Here is an 18,196-nt window from a genome sequence, read left to right on the forward strand (position 1 = left end):
GATCAAAAGCAAATCACCATTTTCCATTCAATTTGAATATTTACAACATGTAGGTTCCACTATCAATCTTTAAGGAGTTTCCACATATCTTCGTTCAGTCTGGAAGAAGAAATCTTCAGCACACCCCCCCCCCCCCCAGTTAAAAGCATTTAGCTTGATAAAATGTTCAAGGCTAAACTACAAAAATAAAATTTTGTTTGATAAGGTGATTTAAAGTGTCCTGCAGGCTGGTAGGAACTCAATTTTAATGAGCACTTCTGCAAGAGGAATGAATCCAAAATTTCTTGTATTGGAACGGAATGTGACAAGAGAAGGGAAGGAAACAGAACAAGGAATGCAGATGCGGGACAAGCAAGGCGTATCATAATAACATATCAATATATAAAATCATAGTAGGATAGCCCCAGCCAGTCTCGCTTAGTTTTTCTGATTGCCTTCTGTTGAATGTCTAAAGCTGAGTCTATGTCCATTGAAGTAATCAAACCCCTTGTTTACTACAATATTCTCCCCAACACCTTCCCCTCCTACCGGAAGTGATGAAGAGAAAAAGCAAAAAACAATGCAATAAAAGCATCATCCCTCCATCCACAAGCCCCTCAATTAATACATTGCCTCTTTCCTCCATTAAACCGTGTAGTGTTGCTGGATCGTCTCGATGTCCAGTCCCTTAAGCTTCACGACAGACTCCACATGCCCCTTGAGCGTGTGCAGCTCCCTCAGCCTGCAAGAAACCATTGGCTAATATCCATCAACATCATATACGCGATTGTTCCCAAGGAAAACGAAGTATCTCTCTACTACCAACTCAATGCAGCGAGCTTGTGCTTAATTGATTTACCTGGCGACCTCCGCGCGCCTCTTGGCCTGCTCTGCGATTTCAGACAGTTCTGTGTAGCCGTTCTTGTCGTTGAAGAGACCCGAGGTGTCCGGGGGCTGGAGGCCATGCAGGGTGCGCTGAGCCATGACCCATTGTGCCTCCCTCTCGCCCCTACCGTAATCCTTTTTTGAGGTGAAGGCCGTCTACAGAGCAAAGTCAGCAACGACGAGAGTTAGGTCCCATGGAGAATACTAGTCTATAAGAAAAAGGAAGGGCAGAAGAGAAGAATTTGACTTTGTTCTGGAGAAGGTTGTCCCAGGCCTTGCCACTCAAAGCATAGCGGGTGATGAACTTGAGGATGTCGAGAGGGATGTAGGTGATGACACTGTATACCCAGATGAATGCAGCCCATCCCCATCCGATGCCCTCGATCCTAGCAAAGCCCCATGATGCGTACACAGCGATGACTGTAGCCACCTGATGAGAAGGCATGCAAGCATGTCATCAGCGAGGAATAATAATACTACAATCAGATTTTTTTTATTTTTTTTATGAAGCAACTTGTTAACACTATGCTGAGATAATTAGGAGCAGGTTTCACTCGAGGATCAGCAAGCAGCTTAAAAATATAGATCGTAGGAGTAGAATTTGAGGAAGAACTGTAAAGTTTTATCTATCGCATGAAATTGTTATGGGAGAGTGATTTGCTGAGATAAAGAGATGATGAAGCTCACCAGCTGCGCAGCGATAAAGGCTGTGACTAGCAAGAGACCAGGGCGCTCGATGAAGGACCAGCTCCTGGACCGGGTGACGAAGATGAGAGCTTGGCTAATAATACTAACTTGAAGGTACAGAGCTGCAGTGAGCTCATCTGTGTTGCCGCTGATCGACTTCAATCCGAACTTCTCCTGCATCGTTGGAAAACAAAACAGATCGGTCATAATCAGAGTCCGGCCGGCCAGCAGTTTGAAGAAATTAGCAGAAGTGGCACCCACGGTGACAATGTCGGTATCGTGGGCAATCCAGAAGAAGACGACGGTCATGACCGCCATGTAGGCACCGAGGACTACTCCGGTGGCAAAGATCTCCCTTAGCTTCCATGAGTCGGGGACGGGGGAAGGCCTGACGCGGTCCTTGGAGATGGTCATGATGGTGCCGTCATTGAGAATGGCGATGATGAGGACCATGAAGGGCGAGAAGTCGAAGCGCCAGATGAGGGCGATGAGCATGAAGCCGAGCACAATACGGATGGTGATGGACACGGCGTAGATTGTGTAGTTCTTCATGCGCTGGAAGATGGCACGGCTTGTCAGAACGGCGCTCACGATCACACTCAAACCGGGCTCCGTCAGCACGATATCCGACGCGCCGCGGGCTGCGTCGGTCGCATCAGCCACGGCAATGCCAATGTCCGCCTTCTTCAGCGCAGGGGCGTCATTCACGCCATCTCCGGTCATGCCGCAGATGTGCTTCCTCTCCTGCAGCCTCTTCACAATCTCGTACTTGTGCTCTGCAGCATCAAACAAGGATCGAAATCATCGTCATCATCCAAGCCCTTTTCCCATTTATGGTGGAGCATGAAAGAGACATGATTGCTAGCTACCAGGGAAGACCCCAGCGAAACCATCAGCCTTCTCAATGAGCTCATCGATGGGGAGGCCCGTGATTTCAGTGTTCTTATCTCCGAGAAGGGTGGACGAGGGGTACATGTTGGTGCCCATGCCGAGCCTGCGTCCAGTTTCCTTGGCAATGGCGAGCTGGTCGCCGGTTATCATCTTGACGTTGACGCCGAGGATGAGGGCACGGCGGATGGTCTCCGCGCTGTCATGCCTCGGGGGGTCGAAGAGGGGCAGAAGACCCATGAATTGCCACGGGCCACCAGCGCTCTCCTTGTTAGCCTCAGGTACCTCCTGACAAGCAACAGCAAGGGACCGCAGGCCGCGGTCGGCGAACTTGTCGATCATCTCGTGGACCTTCTTCTCCGCATCCTCTTTCAGGTTGCAGAGATCAACGATCTGAAAGTGGTGATTGGGAAAGGTTCGATCATACGCTAGAGAAGAGGTTATGTACTCGGTAGTGTTACGTGACGAGGAATATATAGCATTCATAATTTGTAACCTGCTCAGGGGCACCCTTGCTTGCTCTGTGCCACTTGCCGTTGGAGTCGATGTAGGTGATCGCAGTGCGCTTGTCGACAGGATTGAAGGGCAGGAAGTGGACCTCCTGGATTCCAGCTCGAGCCTGCGTGCATAAAGATCATGTTGAATTCCCCATGAGGCCAACAAGGATCGAGTTTCAGCCTAGTACTGCTAAATGTTACCTCCTTGGGGTCAGCCAGCATTCCCACAATGGAAGCATCAATGGCGTCCTGGTTCTCGACCCTGGAAGCCCTGGCGGCATACAGGAGGACCGTGTCCTTGTCCGTGTCCTTGGCGAACAACTGCACCCGTTATGACTGTGTCGTTGAGTCAATCGATATATACTACTCCATAATCCGAGCTATAATCGTGCATATAGTGTGAATACCTCGATCAAGTTCTTATCGACGGTGAGCTTGTTGAGGGTGAGGGTTCCGGTCTTGTCGCTGCACAGCACGTCCATGCCGGCCATTTCCTCGATGGCAGTCATCCTCTTGGTGATGGCACCTTGCTCCGAGAGCCGGTGGGAGCCGATGGCCATGGTGACCGACAGCACCGTGGGCATGGCAATGGGGATACCACCGATGAGGAGCACGAGGAGGTTGTCGATGCCGTCCCTGTAGTTGCGGTGCTGGATCGGGTACATGACGATGATCTCGATGAGCATGCCGACCGCGATCGAGCAGATGCAGAAGTTGCCGATGGCAGTGAGCACCTTCTGGAAGTGACCGACGTTGTTGGTGCTGTCGACAAGGTGAGCAGCCTTCCCGAAGAAGGTGTGGACGCCGGTGGCGATGACGATGGCCTCGATCTCACCCTGCTTGCAGGTGGAGCCCGAGAAGACCTCGTCGCCTGGGTTCTTGGTCGCAGGGAGAGACTCGCCCGTGAGCGCAGACTGGTCGATCTTGAGCGGATCGCCCTCCAAGAGCCGGGCATCGGCTGGGATGATGTCGCCAAGCTTGATGCTGATGATATCACCCGGGACGAGGATCGCAGCCTCCTGCTCCGACCACTTGCCATCCCTCAACACCTGCCGCCATTTCGGCCAAACCATTCAAGTAAGAAATTAAAGAAGTCGAAAACTCGTACGCATGGGGAATTGGTGACGTAAGATAGAAGAAGACCTTGGTCTTGGGGGCGAGGCCAGCCATGAGGGCCGCAGCGGCGTTCCCGGCGTTGTTCTCCTCGATGAAACTGATGGTGGAGTTGATGATCAGAAGGACGACGATACCGACGAAGTCTTGCCAGTCTGGGGGCTTACCCTGTTGCATGATTTGGAGGAGTCGTCGTCGCCGTCGTCGTCATCATCACCAATGATAATTTTAAAAGAAAATTTTACAAGATGATGCAAGGTAGAATTACTTACTCCGCCGTTGGCCAAGACGATGGCCATGATGGCGGCAATCTCCATGACCCAAGAGAGCGGGTTCCACATGAACCCCAAGAATTTGAGCAGCTTGCACTCCTGCCAGCATTCCAAAACAAAGAAAGACGTCAGCTAATATCACGAGCACTACTAAATTTTTAAATTTGAAACGAAGAGAGGGAGGGAGATATAGAGATTGCGGAAAGACGTACCTTCTTCTCTTCGAGCTTGTTGGGGCCAAAGATTTGGAGACGCTGCTCTCCCTCGGCGGAGGTGAGCCCCTCCCTGCTGCATTTCAGCTGCTCGAAGACTTCCTCGACCGGAATGTTCTCCTGAACAAAACAAAACAAACGGATTAAAAGAAAAAAGAATGAACGAGCCAAATGTATGATTCTCGAAGACAAGGTATAAATAGATCATAAGGAGCAGTGCAGTATATATTACGAGATCAACGGTCTCGTTCTTGATCTGCTCCAACGAGATGCCTGCCATTTTTTTTTTTTTTGTTTTGTGATTTTCTAGGATGAATAGAGCGAGAAAGAGAGCTCCAACGTGACTGCCGAAGAAGGCAGTTCGGAGAAGGAGAGGGAAGGATGCCCTTTACTCCTCTCCTCCTCTCTTTAAGCTCTCTTTTGGGAACCTCGCTCCCTTCTATCAGGCCTTCAGGGACGGGGGAAGAACAAGATTACTCAACGGAAGACAAAAGGAAATGGCCAGGATCTCCCTTCCCTTTTTATAGCACGGAAAACAGACAACGGGAGAGGGGAGGAGGAGGCCCGAGTCGAGGGGCCACCCGGCTAAACCGGTCACTTGCTTCGCGGGCTGTCGCGTGGAGGTCAGCGGTTTGACCGGTGACGTGTCGGTTGGTGCGGGAATTTTGGGGTGGACACCGGAATGGCCGGTACCGACGGGTGGAGAGTTCGTTGCGAGTCCGGGGCGAGGAGGAAAGGATTTTATTGTCCATTTAACTTTTAGCGGTTCTCAAAACATGGGGTTGTGATTTTTGTTTCTTTTTGTTGGCACCCGGCCTCTCAACCTCGTACAGGCTGACCTCGGGATCATGGCGTATTTTCTTGCTATCTTTATCTGCGGTGTCCCGTTTTTTGGAACATTCTGTTGTGTTTTCGTTTTTCCCCATTCGGTGTAACATGGGTGGAACTTCGTTCTAACATAGCATGAACGGTTTAAGCCACACTACCACTCCAGCTCGGCTAAAATTTTTTTTGGACTTCAGACCGAACTTGGACTTAAAAATCTTTGAAAAACCTAGGCCCGAGCTCGGGTCTAGGCCCGACCTAAACTCGATTTAGCCGGCTCAAATTTGTAGAGTAGACTACGATTTATCGAATCACAAATGGCTTTCTCATTGATAATTTAAAATTCTAATTATTTTAACATATTTTGAATCGAATCCAACTATAATGCCCTCAGAAGATTTTGTAGAAGCTTGAAAATACCAATATTCATAGTTGTGAGCCAAAGATTAAGATTTAAGGAAGAATGACCAAGGGTTTGAAATTTGTTCGGGCCTGAATTCGAGTTTTCTTTTGAGCCTTATTTGAGCTTAGGCTCAAGTCGAGCCAATGATATACTTAAACCTAGGTTGGAATCTGAACCTTCACTGCCACGTGGGATTAGATAGGAACAAGTCCATCATCTAGTGAGAGGGTTCGATTAAAACAAATTTACAGTCCTTAACAAATTTAAATCATAACAAGTCATAGAATTTATCTAGTAAAAGGGTTCGATTAAAACAAGTTTATAGGCCTTAGCAAATTTAAGTCAGAACAAAACATAGAGAGTTTATTGAGGGCTGGTCTAATACTCTGAACCTGAATCCGGCATTGCTGCACAGTTGAGTGTAGGCTCGAGCACCAACATTTATTCAGATGGATTTGGACCTGCATAACCCTTTAGATAGAACTGGGGCAAAAAGTATGAAAATTTGAAATATATTTTAAATAAATGATCAAAGTTAATTATACATCTAGATTTGATTATTAATTTTGCTAATCTTATCCTATTGCTAAAGACTGATTTTGCATTTAGATTAAACATTACTTAAAACATAGAAAAGGTCTCCGCATTTATTTTAGTTTTACCGCATCCAGCTTAGGGTTCTCTCTCTGTGTGTCCACGCGCGATGTGCACCTCTCTCTCACTTTTTTTTTTTCTGTTCTTTTTTTTTTGTTAATATGTAGCTTTGGACTATTCCGGTGAAAACATTTTATGAATTGATAGCAATTTAGACATGACCTATTAAAACATAAATTTATAGATCAATTGGCATCAAATTATGTGTCAAAATCATAGGATCTTTTTGACTTTTCCATCAAAACAAATCAATTAGAGAAGGAACATTAGTAAGGCCTCTTTAGGATAAGCAAGGGCTCTTTGCTTTTACTTTTATTGAATAGAATCAAATGTTTTCAGCACAAAAAAAAATAGAATCAAATGCTGCAACAGATGATCAGGAGAAGATTGCATTTTACTGATTGGCGTAATCCACAAAAGGCTTGCAATGGTCGGATAAATAAATGTTGATCACCAATCAGAAACCACCAAATCAGCATTGAGCATGTCTTCTTGCACTTGCTTGCAACGCAATTAATAATAGATAATTTCACCAACCAAAGTGTTGGCCAGCAAAGATCTACACCATTGATGAATAGTACATGCGCCTTTAATAGGTTCATGGGAGCGCATAGGAATACCACAAATACTGATAATCAGTACTACGATTCTACGCTAACAGCTACCGATGAACTAAAGTAAAACATAGTACATAAAGTAGAAAAATTAAAAATAAATACAATGATAAATTAAAGATAAAGATAAGAAATAAACATTTGATTAACTAAAGGATCTCTTTTCTTCCCGTTACATCTTATTTATACATAGAATAATTATAGATAGAATTGTATATGATTTGATAAGTATATACATCTAGTGCCTACACTTTCCCATGATTAGAAATGTGCAATCAAGCCACCGTATCATAACCCAATCTCTTGATTAGAAATGTGCAATGATCGATTGTTCACCATGCACAATCAAGCCAATTCGACATTAGTTTTACTCAGCCTGCTGACAACCATTCAATCTGATGACAGTTTTAGTTGATCTATTGAGTGATATGGTTCAAACCTGACCCTGCCCCTGCATCAAAACCACTTCTTGGTCCCTCAACTTGCCCCTCGAGCGAGACTGAATGACATCAAAGCTTCAATCTTTAAATATTTGGCTTGAGTACTTGGATTCAAGATCCTTTCTTAATTTGAAATCCCTTTTAGTTGTAGTCCGTCCCAGAGCTACCACATTCTCGGATATCAGGATGGGGTGCAAAGACAAAGTTTAAAACAAGTCATCATATAAAGCTTCATGGATGAATCTTATCACAAATGGTGTAACCAGATGACCATATGAGCGCCTAAGATGAGAGCAACAGCCAGTTCAGGTGCTCATAATAAATACCCACAATTTAGATAAGAAAGCCTGCCACGGCATCGAACATGTTTCATTGAAAAATGAAGGGGTTAATCAAACCACTGATACTAGAGTGACATATGATGAAAACAGTAGCAAGAGTTGCTCGACGTTGGAAGCCCACGGTTTGGAATCAACTAGTGCAAGTGTAATCAAGGCAATTGCTGCTGATGCTTCTGTCTTCTCCTTCAGTGATGAAGATGACTATGAAAGTGAGTGATCTAGCCATCTGAGGTCCCACATGTTGTGGATGGATTAATAATGGGCCAAAAAGTTTGTGAAACATGCCTGATCTCGACTAAGAAAATCGATTCATTTTTTCTTCCATTTCGTACAACATTTGTTAAGAATTCTAGTCAAGCCAGTCATATACAATTTATGACAGTTTAATTGATTTCAGCAACATATGCTATCCAAACTCTTATCCTTTATGAATCTTCGCAATGGATTTGATTATTTTAGTGCCTATTTGGCATTGTTGTTTTTATGTTTTTGTTTCTTCATAAATTAGTAAAATACTATATAGAGATCAATGTTGAAGATAACATCTGTAGGAGATTGATATTGTTTTATGGATTTGAAAACAAAAATAAAAATCAAAAGCAATACCAAAAGGGCTGGCAGGTGGTTGTCTGGCTTCGTTTGCCCGGATTGCCACTGGACTATTGGAGGAAGGAAACCATCCTTCGGATTGCCGCGAGAGCGGGTAACCCTTTGGCGTTGGATGGCTTCATAGAGAAGGGCAGACAGTATGGATTTGCCCGGGTGAAGATCGAGTTGGATGGCTATGTTCCGCTCACACCGGGGACTTTTGTGATGGAGAGATCGGCGGGAGTTGAGGTGAAGTTCTGGCAAGGTTCCATTTATGAAAACATGCCAGCTCCATGCTCCAAATGTGGGTGGATCGGTCACCCAGAAGCGGAGTGTGTGTTCACGCTTCCGGCGAAGTCAACTCTCGCCCTGTACCACCACGCGCAATAAGCCAAACAGGGTGGAGATGGAACAGGCGGCGGAGACCTGCGGCATGGGGAAGGCGGTAGCTGAGAAGGAGGCCGCGGAGGCCTCTGGGCAGGTGGCCAGCGAGGGAGTTGGGCCCGGGGGGAAGAAGGGGGCTTACGGTCCGTGGATACCAACCAACCGGATCGGGCTCCGGCGAGCGACGATGACGGCGAATCGGAGGGAGGTGAACGAGTCTGGGGCAAGGATGAACTCAGTGCCCATATCTCCATCTCCCGACCCAAGTGCGACAGGAGATAGGTCGACTTCCTCGACCTCCCCGGCGGACCTTGAGGGATGGTAGAAGCCAACCAAGGTGGCTCGTCGGCGAACGCCGGAGAAGGACGTCTCGGCAGCAAGAGCGGGCGAGTCCACGGGTGCTCCGAGTCAACTCGCTCCCGGGTCCAGGTCGGGCGCCGAGCTGGGTGATAGGCCTGAGTTGAGTCGGGCCAACTTCAATCAAGGCCGGGCTGACATGAGGCCCAGTTCGAGCAAAGGGCCTCTTCCGATCGGGCCGGGCCCGAGCCCGTTGAAACGAGCTCGGAGCCCACCTAAGGCAGCGGGCCAGCTTGTGGGAGGCCCGTCCAACCCCAAGGGAGGGACGATGCTCTCTTCGGCGAAGCCAGGGCGGCAGGTGGTCAGCGTCCGCTGGAGGTCCAAGAGTTCCCCCCGCCCCTTGCGGCGGTGTGCGGCCGACCTCCCCGGATGGAGCAGGTGCGCAGGGGAGGTGGTTTTGAGTCACGACGATCGGGGGAGGCGAAGACGTCAGGGAGGCGTTTGGCTCGGGCTTTCTCCATGGCGGCCGGCTTGTCCGAGCTGGGGGCGACGGGGTTGTCCGGTGCCGGACCGGGTTGGTTGTGGAACGCCACGACGAAGCGGCTGATGACGTCGAATCTGGAGCGGTGGTAGAGGCGGTAGCCGGCACGGGGACAACTTCTATGCACAGTGCGTGCCATATGGCATGGGAGCACAGTGGGGACCAATTCAAGGATGTGCTGAACCAGGGGAAGGCCAAGCTTGGGGTCTCAAGCTGCGGTGGAAGGGAACTTGAGAAGGTGGGGATGCAGGGGGATCCAAGGAATCAAGGCACTGAATCTGTGAACACAGTGTGCCATTTGGCACAGGACAACAATGGGGGGAGCCATGTCCAAATTTTTCTTTAGTTAAAGGAGTCAATAGTGGGTGTGAACAAGGGCCTTCCAGTTTGTGAAGGGGGTATGGATGTGGAGGTAGGTGGCAGCAACAGCTCCGGTGATGTGGGCTATGACTCTTTGGGTGATTTATGAAGCTTCTGTTATGGAATTGTCGTGGCGCGGGGAAACCCTCTTTTGCCTCGGCTTTTCGTAGGTTGGTGCACCAGCACAACCCTGACATCTGTGTCTTGTTTGAGACCCGGCTTTCAGGAAGTAGCCTGCAGAAGGCTAGGAGGGCGATACCGAGGTCATGGGATTTCTATGCTGTGGAATCTCGAGGACTGTCGGGAGGTATCATTGTAACTTGGGGTCAGGGCCGATGTAGCGTGGATACCTTCCATGTTTACAATCAAGAGGTAATTATGGTGATCTCGGAGGGGAATAGGAGCCCGTGGGTCCTCTCAGCTGTGTATGCTAGCACTGACTATAGAAAAAGGAGAATCTTGTGGGAGAAGGCTTCTCAGCTGATCGGTTAGGGTTACCCTATGTTGATGGCAGGTGATTTCAATTGTATTGTGGATCCCTAGGAGAAAATGGGGGGGAGCCATTCTCTTACAAAAGAAAGATCAAGGAATTCCAGAACTTTCTCACTTCCAATGGATTGATAGACTTGGGGTTTGCGGACCCTAGGTTCACTTGGTGCAATAATCAGCAAGGACGGGCCCGAGTTTGAGAGAGACTAGACAGAGCTTGTTCTACAGTTGGGTTGGTTCAGTGTTTTCCAGATCATCACGTCAGACACCTGCCCAGGATCGCGTCAGACCATAGCCCTCTGCTGCTGTGTACTGATGCACATATCCCAGTTCTTGCTCCCTTCAGATTTGAGAAGTTTTGGTTATGCTATCCACGGTTCTGGAAGATGGTGAGAGAGGCTTGGAGTGCCCCGGTTAGGGGTGATGCAATGTACCGGGTTTCTCGTAGGCTGGAGCTGACGAGGAGGCGGCTGCGTAGGTGAAACCATGAGGAAGTGGGGAACATTTTTAGGAGGACAGAGGAGGTAGAGGAGGCCATTGCCAGGTTACAGTCTCAGGAGGCACAAAGGGAAGGTCTATCGGATGAGGAGGTGGGGGTGCTCAGATCGCATTTGGCATTACATGACTCTCTTCTTAGATAGCAGGAGACATTGTGGAGACAGAAGTCGAAGGTCCAGTGAATTTTGGAGGGAGATCGAAACACCAGATTCTTTCATCAGGCGACAGTTATTAGGAGGCACCAGAATAGGATCAGAGTCATCAGAGGAGAGGATGGGCAGTTGTTGGAGGACCCCGTCATGATTCGGAGGATCGCGGAGAGCTTCTTCAAGGCTAGGTGGACGGAGCAATTAGGGGATGGGAGCTGAGCGGAGCTGCCGAGTCCTGTGGCTAGGGTGTCAGAGGAGGAGACTGCGACACTGATCAGTCCGATGTCGGAGAGTGAGATTAGGGAGGCGGTGTGGTCCCTCGAGGGGAACAAGGCTCCTGCACCGGATGGCTTTCCACCGATGTTTTTCCGGAGGTACTGGATGATAGTAGGCCAAGATGTGACGGCAGCTATTCAGCAGTTTTTCAATATAGCAGTGATATCGTCGGATTGGCAGAGAACCTTTATTACTTTGATACTGAAGCGGCAAGATTCTACTAAGCCGGATCACTTTCGTCCGATTAACCTGTATACCACCTTGTACAAGGCCACGACGAAGATACTTGCCACAAGGTTGAGGGATATTCTCCCGAGGTTGATCAGTTCGGAGCAGGAAACTTTTATAGGAGGGCGGAGCATTGCTGATAATGTATTTATAGCCCAGAAGTTCATGTTTGACTTGAGCAGGGCCCCGATGAGGAGGAGCTTGATGGGGATCAAGCTAGATATGGAGAGGGCCTTTGACAAGATGCGATGGGATTTTGTGCAGCAATCCTTACAGGGGTTTGGCTTTCATGAGACATGGATTCGGTGGGTGATGGGCTGTGTTAGGGTCCCCTCTTTTGCCATCCTAGTGAATGGCACACCATCTGGTTTCTTTGAGTCCTCTGGAGGGTTGCAACAGGGATGCCCCCTATCCCTTTTGTTATTTATTATTTGTGCAGATACTTTGTCTAGAGCTCTGCGGCAGGCGGTACTCATTCAAGAGTTGGAGGCTTACAGGCCAGTAGTGGGGGCTACTCCGATCTCTCATTTGCTTTTCATGGATGACTGCTTATTGCTAGCTCAGTCGTCTCGGCAGGATGCTAGAGTCATCGGCAGGATTCTTCGTGACTATTATGCAGTATCGGGGCAGAGGATCAATTTGTCAAAGTCAGCAATTTGTTTCAGCCCGAAGACCAGACAGGCGGTGAGGCACTCTATCTTGGAGATTTTGGGGGTAGGCGAGCAGAAGGGCACTTTGAGATACTTGGGGATTCCAATCTCTGGTCGGCGACTGCGTAGTACAGACTGCTCTTCCCTGGAGCTTAGCATCAGGCACAGGTTGGAGGGATGGCAGATGCATTCACTGTCGATGATGGGTATGATCACTCTTGTTCGGGCAGTCCTTTCCTCGATCCCTATTTATTTGCTATCCAACTCCCTCATTCCAGTAGGATTCCTAAGGACTCTCGAGCAACTCTTTAGGAACTTCATTTGGGGGAGGAGTGGAGGCAGAGGTGGTATCCACCTATTGGTTTGGGAGGTGGTGTGTCAGCCGACCAGGTTCGGGGGCTTGGGGGTGCAGTCCCTGTTGGTGAGGCGGAAGGCCCTAGCGGCTCGCCATATTGCTAGATTATGATGGAGCCCGACAGTATGTGGTCTTCGATGATGAAGGCCAAGTATGGTGTTCTGCTGCCTAGAGCGAGAGCGGCCCACCACCATTCACCGGTGTGGAGGGAGATGTGTGCTAGAGCCATGTTGGTCCTTCCGGAGATCAGATGGGCTATTGGTGATTGCCGGTCCATTGATGTGCTGGAGGATTAGCCGCCTGCCGACCATGGGGGACTCCGTGCGATTAGCTGGCTGCAGGGTTAGCGATCTGATGGACTCTGAGGAGGTATGCTGGAGGGAGGAGTTGATTCGGGAGGTGTTTGGGGAGCAGCTGATTGAGATGGTGTTGGCTCTCCCGGTTCCTACCCGGGGGGAGCCCTACAGGTTAGTATGGGTGCCGTCGGGGATCTTCAGACTCTGTTCAGTAGGGAGCCAACCCGGTAGATCGAGGGAGGTTGGATTTGAAGGATGCAGATTTACTCACGGGTGGCGCTCTTCATTTGGAAAGTGGCCTGGAGCTGCCTACCATCTAGAAGTGTGCTGGGCCGACGAGGCATGCGATCTCTCAGTACTGTGAGGTGTGCACGGACTGCGATGAGACTATTGGCCATATTCTTTTGCAGTGCCTCAGGGCCAGGGAGATATGGAGGACATCATCGGCCCCACTTCCCCACTCGGTGGAGTCGCCACAGGACCTGTTACATCTGCTGAGAGTTTATGTGCGGAGTCTTAGGTTTGCTAGGGCAGGGATACTTAAAGCATACCTGGCTTACCATATTTGGTTAAACAGGAATGCAGGCTTGTTTGAGAGCAGAAGGTCGACTCCGAGGATGGTGGTGGATAGAGCTGTGCTTCAGGCCAAGGAGGTTATTTCATGTGCTGCTATGTTCACTCCTAGGATAGTCAGGGACATCTGGGGTACTCTCTCTGCTGCTACAGCGCTCAGGTTCGCCTTTGTTTCTTGGGTGCCCCCATCCCTTGGCCATCTCAAGATAAACTTTGATGGTAGCATGTTGATGGATGGGGTATCTGGAGGTGTGGGATTTGTGATCAGAGACCACTTTGGCAGCTAGTTGCAGCCGGAGGACGCTGTACGGCAGGACTTACTGCAGTTGGGGCAGAGCTGCAAGCAGCTTGGGAGGGTATATCCTACGCGAGGCGGGCTCTTCGTGCCGAGCGGGTGTACCTTGAGGGGGACTCATCGGTGGTGATCGATTGGATCCTGGGTGTGGACAAATACGGAGATGGTCATCCTCTTATTCGTGAGACTCGTAGGCTGGCTATGAAGTTGGATGAGTTCCAGGCGGCACATGTGTTCTGGGAGGCGAACCGGGCAGCAGACTGGGTCACCTCCTTTGTTGTGCGACATTTCGGGGAGATTCTTTGGACGTCCACAGTAGATTTACCGCTCCCATTGTACTTTTTTACTTTTTTCTGACTTGGCAGGATGTACTCACGCTAGAGCTATATGATTTATCGTTTTTCACCAAAAAAAAAAAAGTATTTTTTAGGCAACTTTTTTTCCTTTGTAGGGATCTGGCAGCTAGTTCAGTTCTCTTCATACTTTGCAGCATCAACTGAAATCAAACATTTTTTGTTTAACACTCCCTCAAGTGAGCTCAGCTCCATGCCATCATTCTGATAACACGCAAATCATAAAGACTCAGCTCAAACACTAGTTGTTAATTCAATCTTAACAAGTACAACTGCAGAAGGGATACAGGCTACAGCTTGGCTGATTACTAGGAGCTCATAGAATCAGCAGGTTTACTTTACCCTTTCTACCATTCCCTCTCAAAAGATTTTTTTCTGTCTGGTACACGACTTCCAATTTTTCTTGAAAGGATCTGCTCATTGCCACTACCTTATTATGCACCGTTTTTCAAGCTGCCCCTTTTTGGCATCTTCAATACTTCAAATACATTGAAGTTTTCTAACCATCTGAACAATTTATATATTGATTTGGTTGCTTCTGCCACCACCTTATTATGCACTGTTTTTCAAGTTGCCCCTTTTTTGCATCTTCAATACTTCAATACATTGAAGTTTTCTAACCATCTGAACAATTTATATATTAATTTGGTTGCTTCTACCAATACCTTATTCATTCACAGCACTGTAACCTTCTTGCTCCTCTGTCATATACTTTTCTTCTGCAAAGACAGCCTGTACTAGGAATCACACCACTCTCCTCAATCAACTACTACTTCAATTGAGGAATCACACCACTTTCCTCAATCAACTACTACTTAAATTTAACTTCATCATATATTTCTTCTGCCTTCCAAGTCAGCCTATACTAGAAAAGACCAGTCAGTCTCCTCAATCAACTACTACTCAATTTTATCTTCAGCATCCTGACTGCTAATATGTCTAAGGTTTAGTTACTAATTTGTTTGTCAAATGCATCCTGAGTTTCACCCTCTTTCTATTGATGATAGCACACTCTAATTCAATAATTTTGGTAGGGAAACAGATAATAACACATCTCCCCAAAAATAAAGGACAAACAAAAACATTCAACAAAACTGCCATGCGCAATACCCAAACCGACATAGATTGCCTAATTAAACATGCGATACCATTACATATGCCAGTGCACAAGCGAACAACATAAAACAGATAGATTATCAAATATGGACTCATGTTTTGATTCATTGCATTAACATAACCAACAAAAAAACCATAGTAGAAATCAATAGAACATTGCACGGAATAGAAGCAGCGTACAGTTCAGTATCATAAGATTTTAAACCGAACTCGTTAGAGCCAGATTCCAATGAAGCACCCTAAAATCACTCCCCCATCCGCAAACAGAATTCCACAAATATCAACTACACCTGGAGATAACAGTAAGGCAAGAAGAAAACAAGATCTGATATAGAAGGGAAGGGAGTCCACCTACTAGGGCATCCTCAGAACCCTAGCTTCGTGCGGCGCCAGTGCCTGCGCTTAGCGTTGTACCTAACCATTATCGATAAAAGACCACCATCTTAGAGAACAGAGCGCGGGGAAAAGGATGAAATCCAAGAACAAAGAGCAAAAAATCGAAATAATACCTGATGGTGTTGTCGGTCCTCATGCGTATCCAGTGGGGGATGGGGCGGTTCTGCCTCATCTTCTTCGCCAGCTTTTTCTTGATCCTGAAGGTCTTGTGCGACGGCTAAAAGAAACAAGAAGAGGAAGGAGAGGAGATATCAGATCGAAGCCTTCGAAGCCCTAATCGGAGCTTCTGAAAACCTGGAACACGAAGAAAGAGAGGGATTACCATTCTCTTCGCAGATGGTTTGCACCTCGGCGATCGCGGCGGAAAAACCCTAACTAAGCTCGATAAGCCCTGAGGATGGCGGTTTCTGGCCCTTCTAAGCATGACGACCGGCTTCTGATGCATCATATAACGGTCGTTCCACTGGGGCTGGATTATGGGCCGGCCTATCAATTGCGAAGCCCAAGTAGTCCACTAATTTTTCTAGTCTAATTATCCCTAAACAAATGCCTTGATTAGGTTTTGGATTTTGGACAATAACAACAAGTTGAATCTGACTCCTTATTGGACCATTTAATGGCTTGATGTAGCCCTGGCCCATGCTCATGTTAAGATCGATCTGAGAATAGCTTAATCCGATTATTCGATATTTAGACGAGGATTGGACTCAACTTGCTGGAAAGAATTGCGATATCAAACTTTACTATAAGCGTCGATAATTTATTAACCGTCACAAGTGAAGTACTTCAAGAATGACCAATTATGAGATTCTGATAGGTGGAGGCTTTGAATTAGATCTAGTGTGAGAATTGCTCTCCCGCTATCTAAATTAGGTAAAACCCTTTAACGCCTAGCCTCTAGGGTTTTAAAAGTAACATAATTGTGATTAATCAACTTGACAGGCGAAAGTGTGTAATCTCCTGTGGAGACAGAAATAGGATAATTAATAATACTGATTAATATTAATATAAAATGCTAATACATCTTTTTTTTTTCTTTTTTTTTTCCTCAAATTGATAGAGGCTAACATAAGTTGTTTACTGGTTTATGAATGTATCAAAAAAAAAAAAAAAAGTATCATCCTATGATTGCCAAGCTCATATAACCCATCAGGCCCAACCTGAAACTGGTGGTTCTTAAATCTTAATGATAAGTGATGATGACAAAATGATGCATGTGACAGGGGGACTCATTGTATGATGCATGGGCGTGATGAATGCATGTATTCACCAATCAAGTGACTGGTCTTGCCGATGGTATTATTGATACTCTCTGGTCTCATTACCCTGTGTTAAACATTGCATGGCCTTTTATAGCCTTAACTCTCTTGCTTAGCAAAGTTAGCAATGGTTGCAGATCAGCTTATAGTTTGGCACTAAAAAGCTTTCTTGGTTTGACCTCAGGGTTGGTGAAAGATTTAATTGATAGTTCCAAGCAGGTTTTTGGCTTATAATGAATCACATATTAAGTTGGATTATTGGATTTTGGGTCTCACATATCTATATCACAAAAGACATACACTAATGGATTTTATGGAGCCAGAAGAAAAGGAGTGTGTATATCTATATATATATATATATATGATAGATTATGGGAAAGTGGGTATTTCTATCTCTATGGTCTATAGATTTATTAACATTGGGCATTGGATTTGCAAATCCCGGCAAATCCTGTCCATTAAACGTCGCATGCCAAGCTATGTTAAATTAGGTGCAAAAACGTCCGGCCACGTATGCCAACGTCTAGTGATGTTGGACTGCCTGGTTAACCAGATGGGCTTTCAATTCTAGGGCTTAAGCTCAAAAACTTGGGCCCACAGTTCGATCATATTAAATTTCATTCTTGACAAATCTTTGTGCAAAGAAAAATACTGGAAAATCATACGATATTATGTAGATTTTCAAATTACTGATCATGATTTTGTGAGTAGGTGTTTAGTTGTGTGATGAAATATCAAGATATTCCCAAAATTATGAAATGGAAAATTTTTACTTGGAGTATAATTTCTTTTTCTTTTTTTTTCAGATTCATGTTTTCTCTTTCTTAGTACATACCAAACACTTTAAATTTCCAATTTTGATATTTAAAAATATTAAATTCATGAAAAAAAACGAAATCATGATTTTTAGGTTTACAACCTTCAAATTCAGTCTTGGATATTGTTTTTTTTTTTTTTTTGTATGCATGTCAAAAATTCTCAAATCAACATTGTATATGCATTAAAACTTTGAGAACAGCAGGGAAAAGCTTAAGTACATATTTTACATAACATGATAAGATCATTCAAATAAATTATACAATTCGAATAGAGCTGCATTCAAAATAGCAGGGCTAATTATGGGCAGAACACACTCGAGTTTGGACATCAGAGCGATCGGTTTAGACCTAAACTCCAAAATAGAAGTCATGCTTCATTAGGCCTGGCCAAATTTTTATCACATAGAGAGACGAAAGAAAAATAGGAGTGACTGCATGGTGCCAGAGCCATGGGTAGAAATTGAA

General features: G+C 46.4%; 2 protein-coding genes across 3 annotated transcripts; both read right to left on the reverse strand.

The window, feature by feature from the left end:
* Positions 1-341: 341 nt before the first annotated feature.
* LOC103703651 (plasma membrane ATPase 4-like) lies at positions 342-5,016 on the reverse strand. 2 transcript variants are annotated; one of them, XM_008786572.3, is made up of 13 exons: positions 4,766-5,014; positions 4,534-4,653; positions 4,322-4,420; positions 4,080-4,217; positions 3,344-3,985; positions 3,138-3,257; positions 2,936-3,058; positions 2,421-2,832; positions 1,813-2,327; positions 1,552-1,725; positions 1,112-1,294; positions 839-1,020; positions 342-721 (listed from the first exon to the last, which is right to left on the reverse strand). In XM_008786572.3, exons 1-13 carry the CDS (start codon positions 4,811-4,813, stop codon positions 625-627), a joined length of 2,853 nt encoding a protein of 950 aa, XP_008784794.1. In that variant the 5' UTR covers positions 4,814-5,014; the 3' UTR covers positions 342-624. The 2 variants fall into 2 exon arrangements, with proteins under 2 accessions (XP_008784794.1, XP_008784793.1); XM_008786571.3 differs by having other exon boundaries at positions 1,552-2,327; positions 4,766-5,016.
* Positions 5,017-15,309: 10,293 nt separating this feature from the next.
* Positions 15,310-16,076, reverse strand: LOC103703650 (60S ribosomal protein L39). The gene is made up of 3 exons (XM_008786570.4): positions 15,977-16,076; positions 15,768-15,871; positions 15,310-15,672 (listed from the first exon to the last, which is right to left on the reverse strand). Exons 1-3 carry the CDS (start codon positions 15,977-15,979, stop codon positions 15,624-15,626), a joined length of 156 nt encoding a protein of 51 aa, XP_008784792.1. The 5' UTR covers positions 15,980-16,076; the 3' UTR covers positions 15,310-15,623.
* Between the last annotated feature and the right edge of the window lie 2,120 nt (positions 16,077-18,196).

The sequence above is a fragment of the Phoenix dactylifera genome, chromosome 1 (genome assembly GCF_009389715.1).
Source record: "Phoenix dactylifera cultivar Barhee BC4 chromosome 1, palm_55x_up_171113_PBpolish2nd_filt_p, whole genome shotgun sequence".
Lineage (NCBI taxonomy): Eukaryota > Viridiplantae > Streptophyta > Magnoliopsida > Arecales > Arecaceae > Phoenix > Phoenix dactylifera.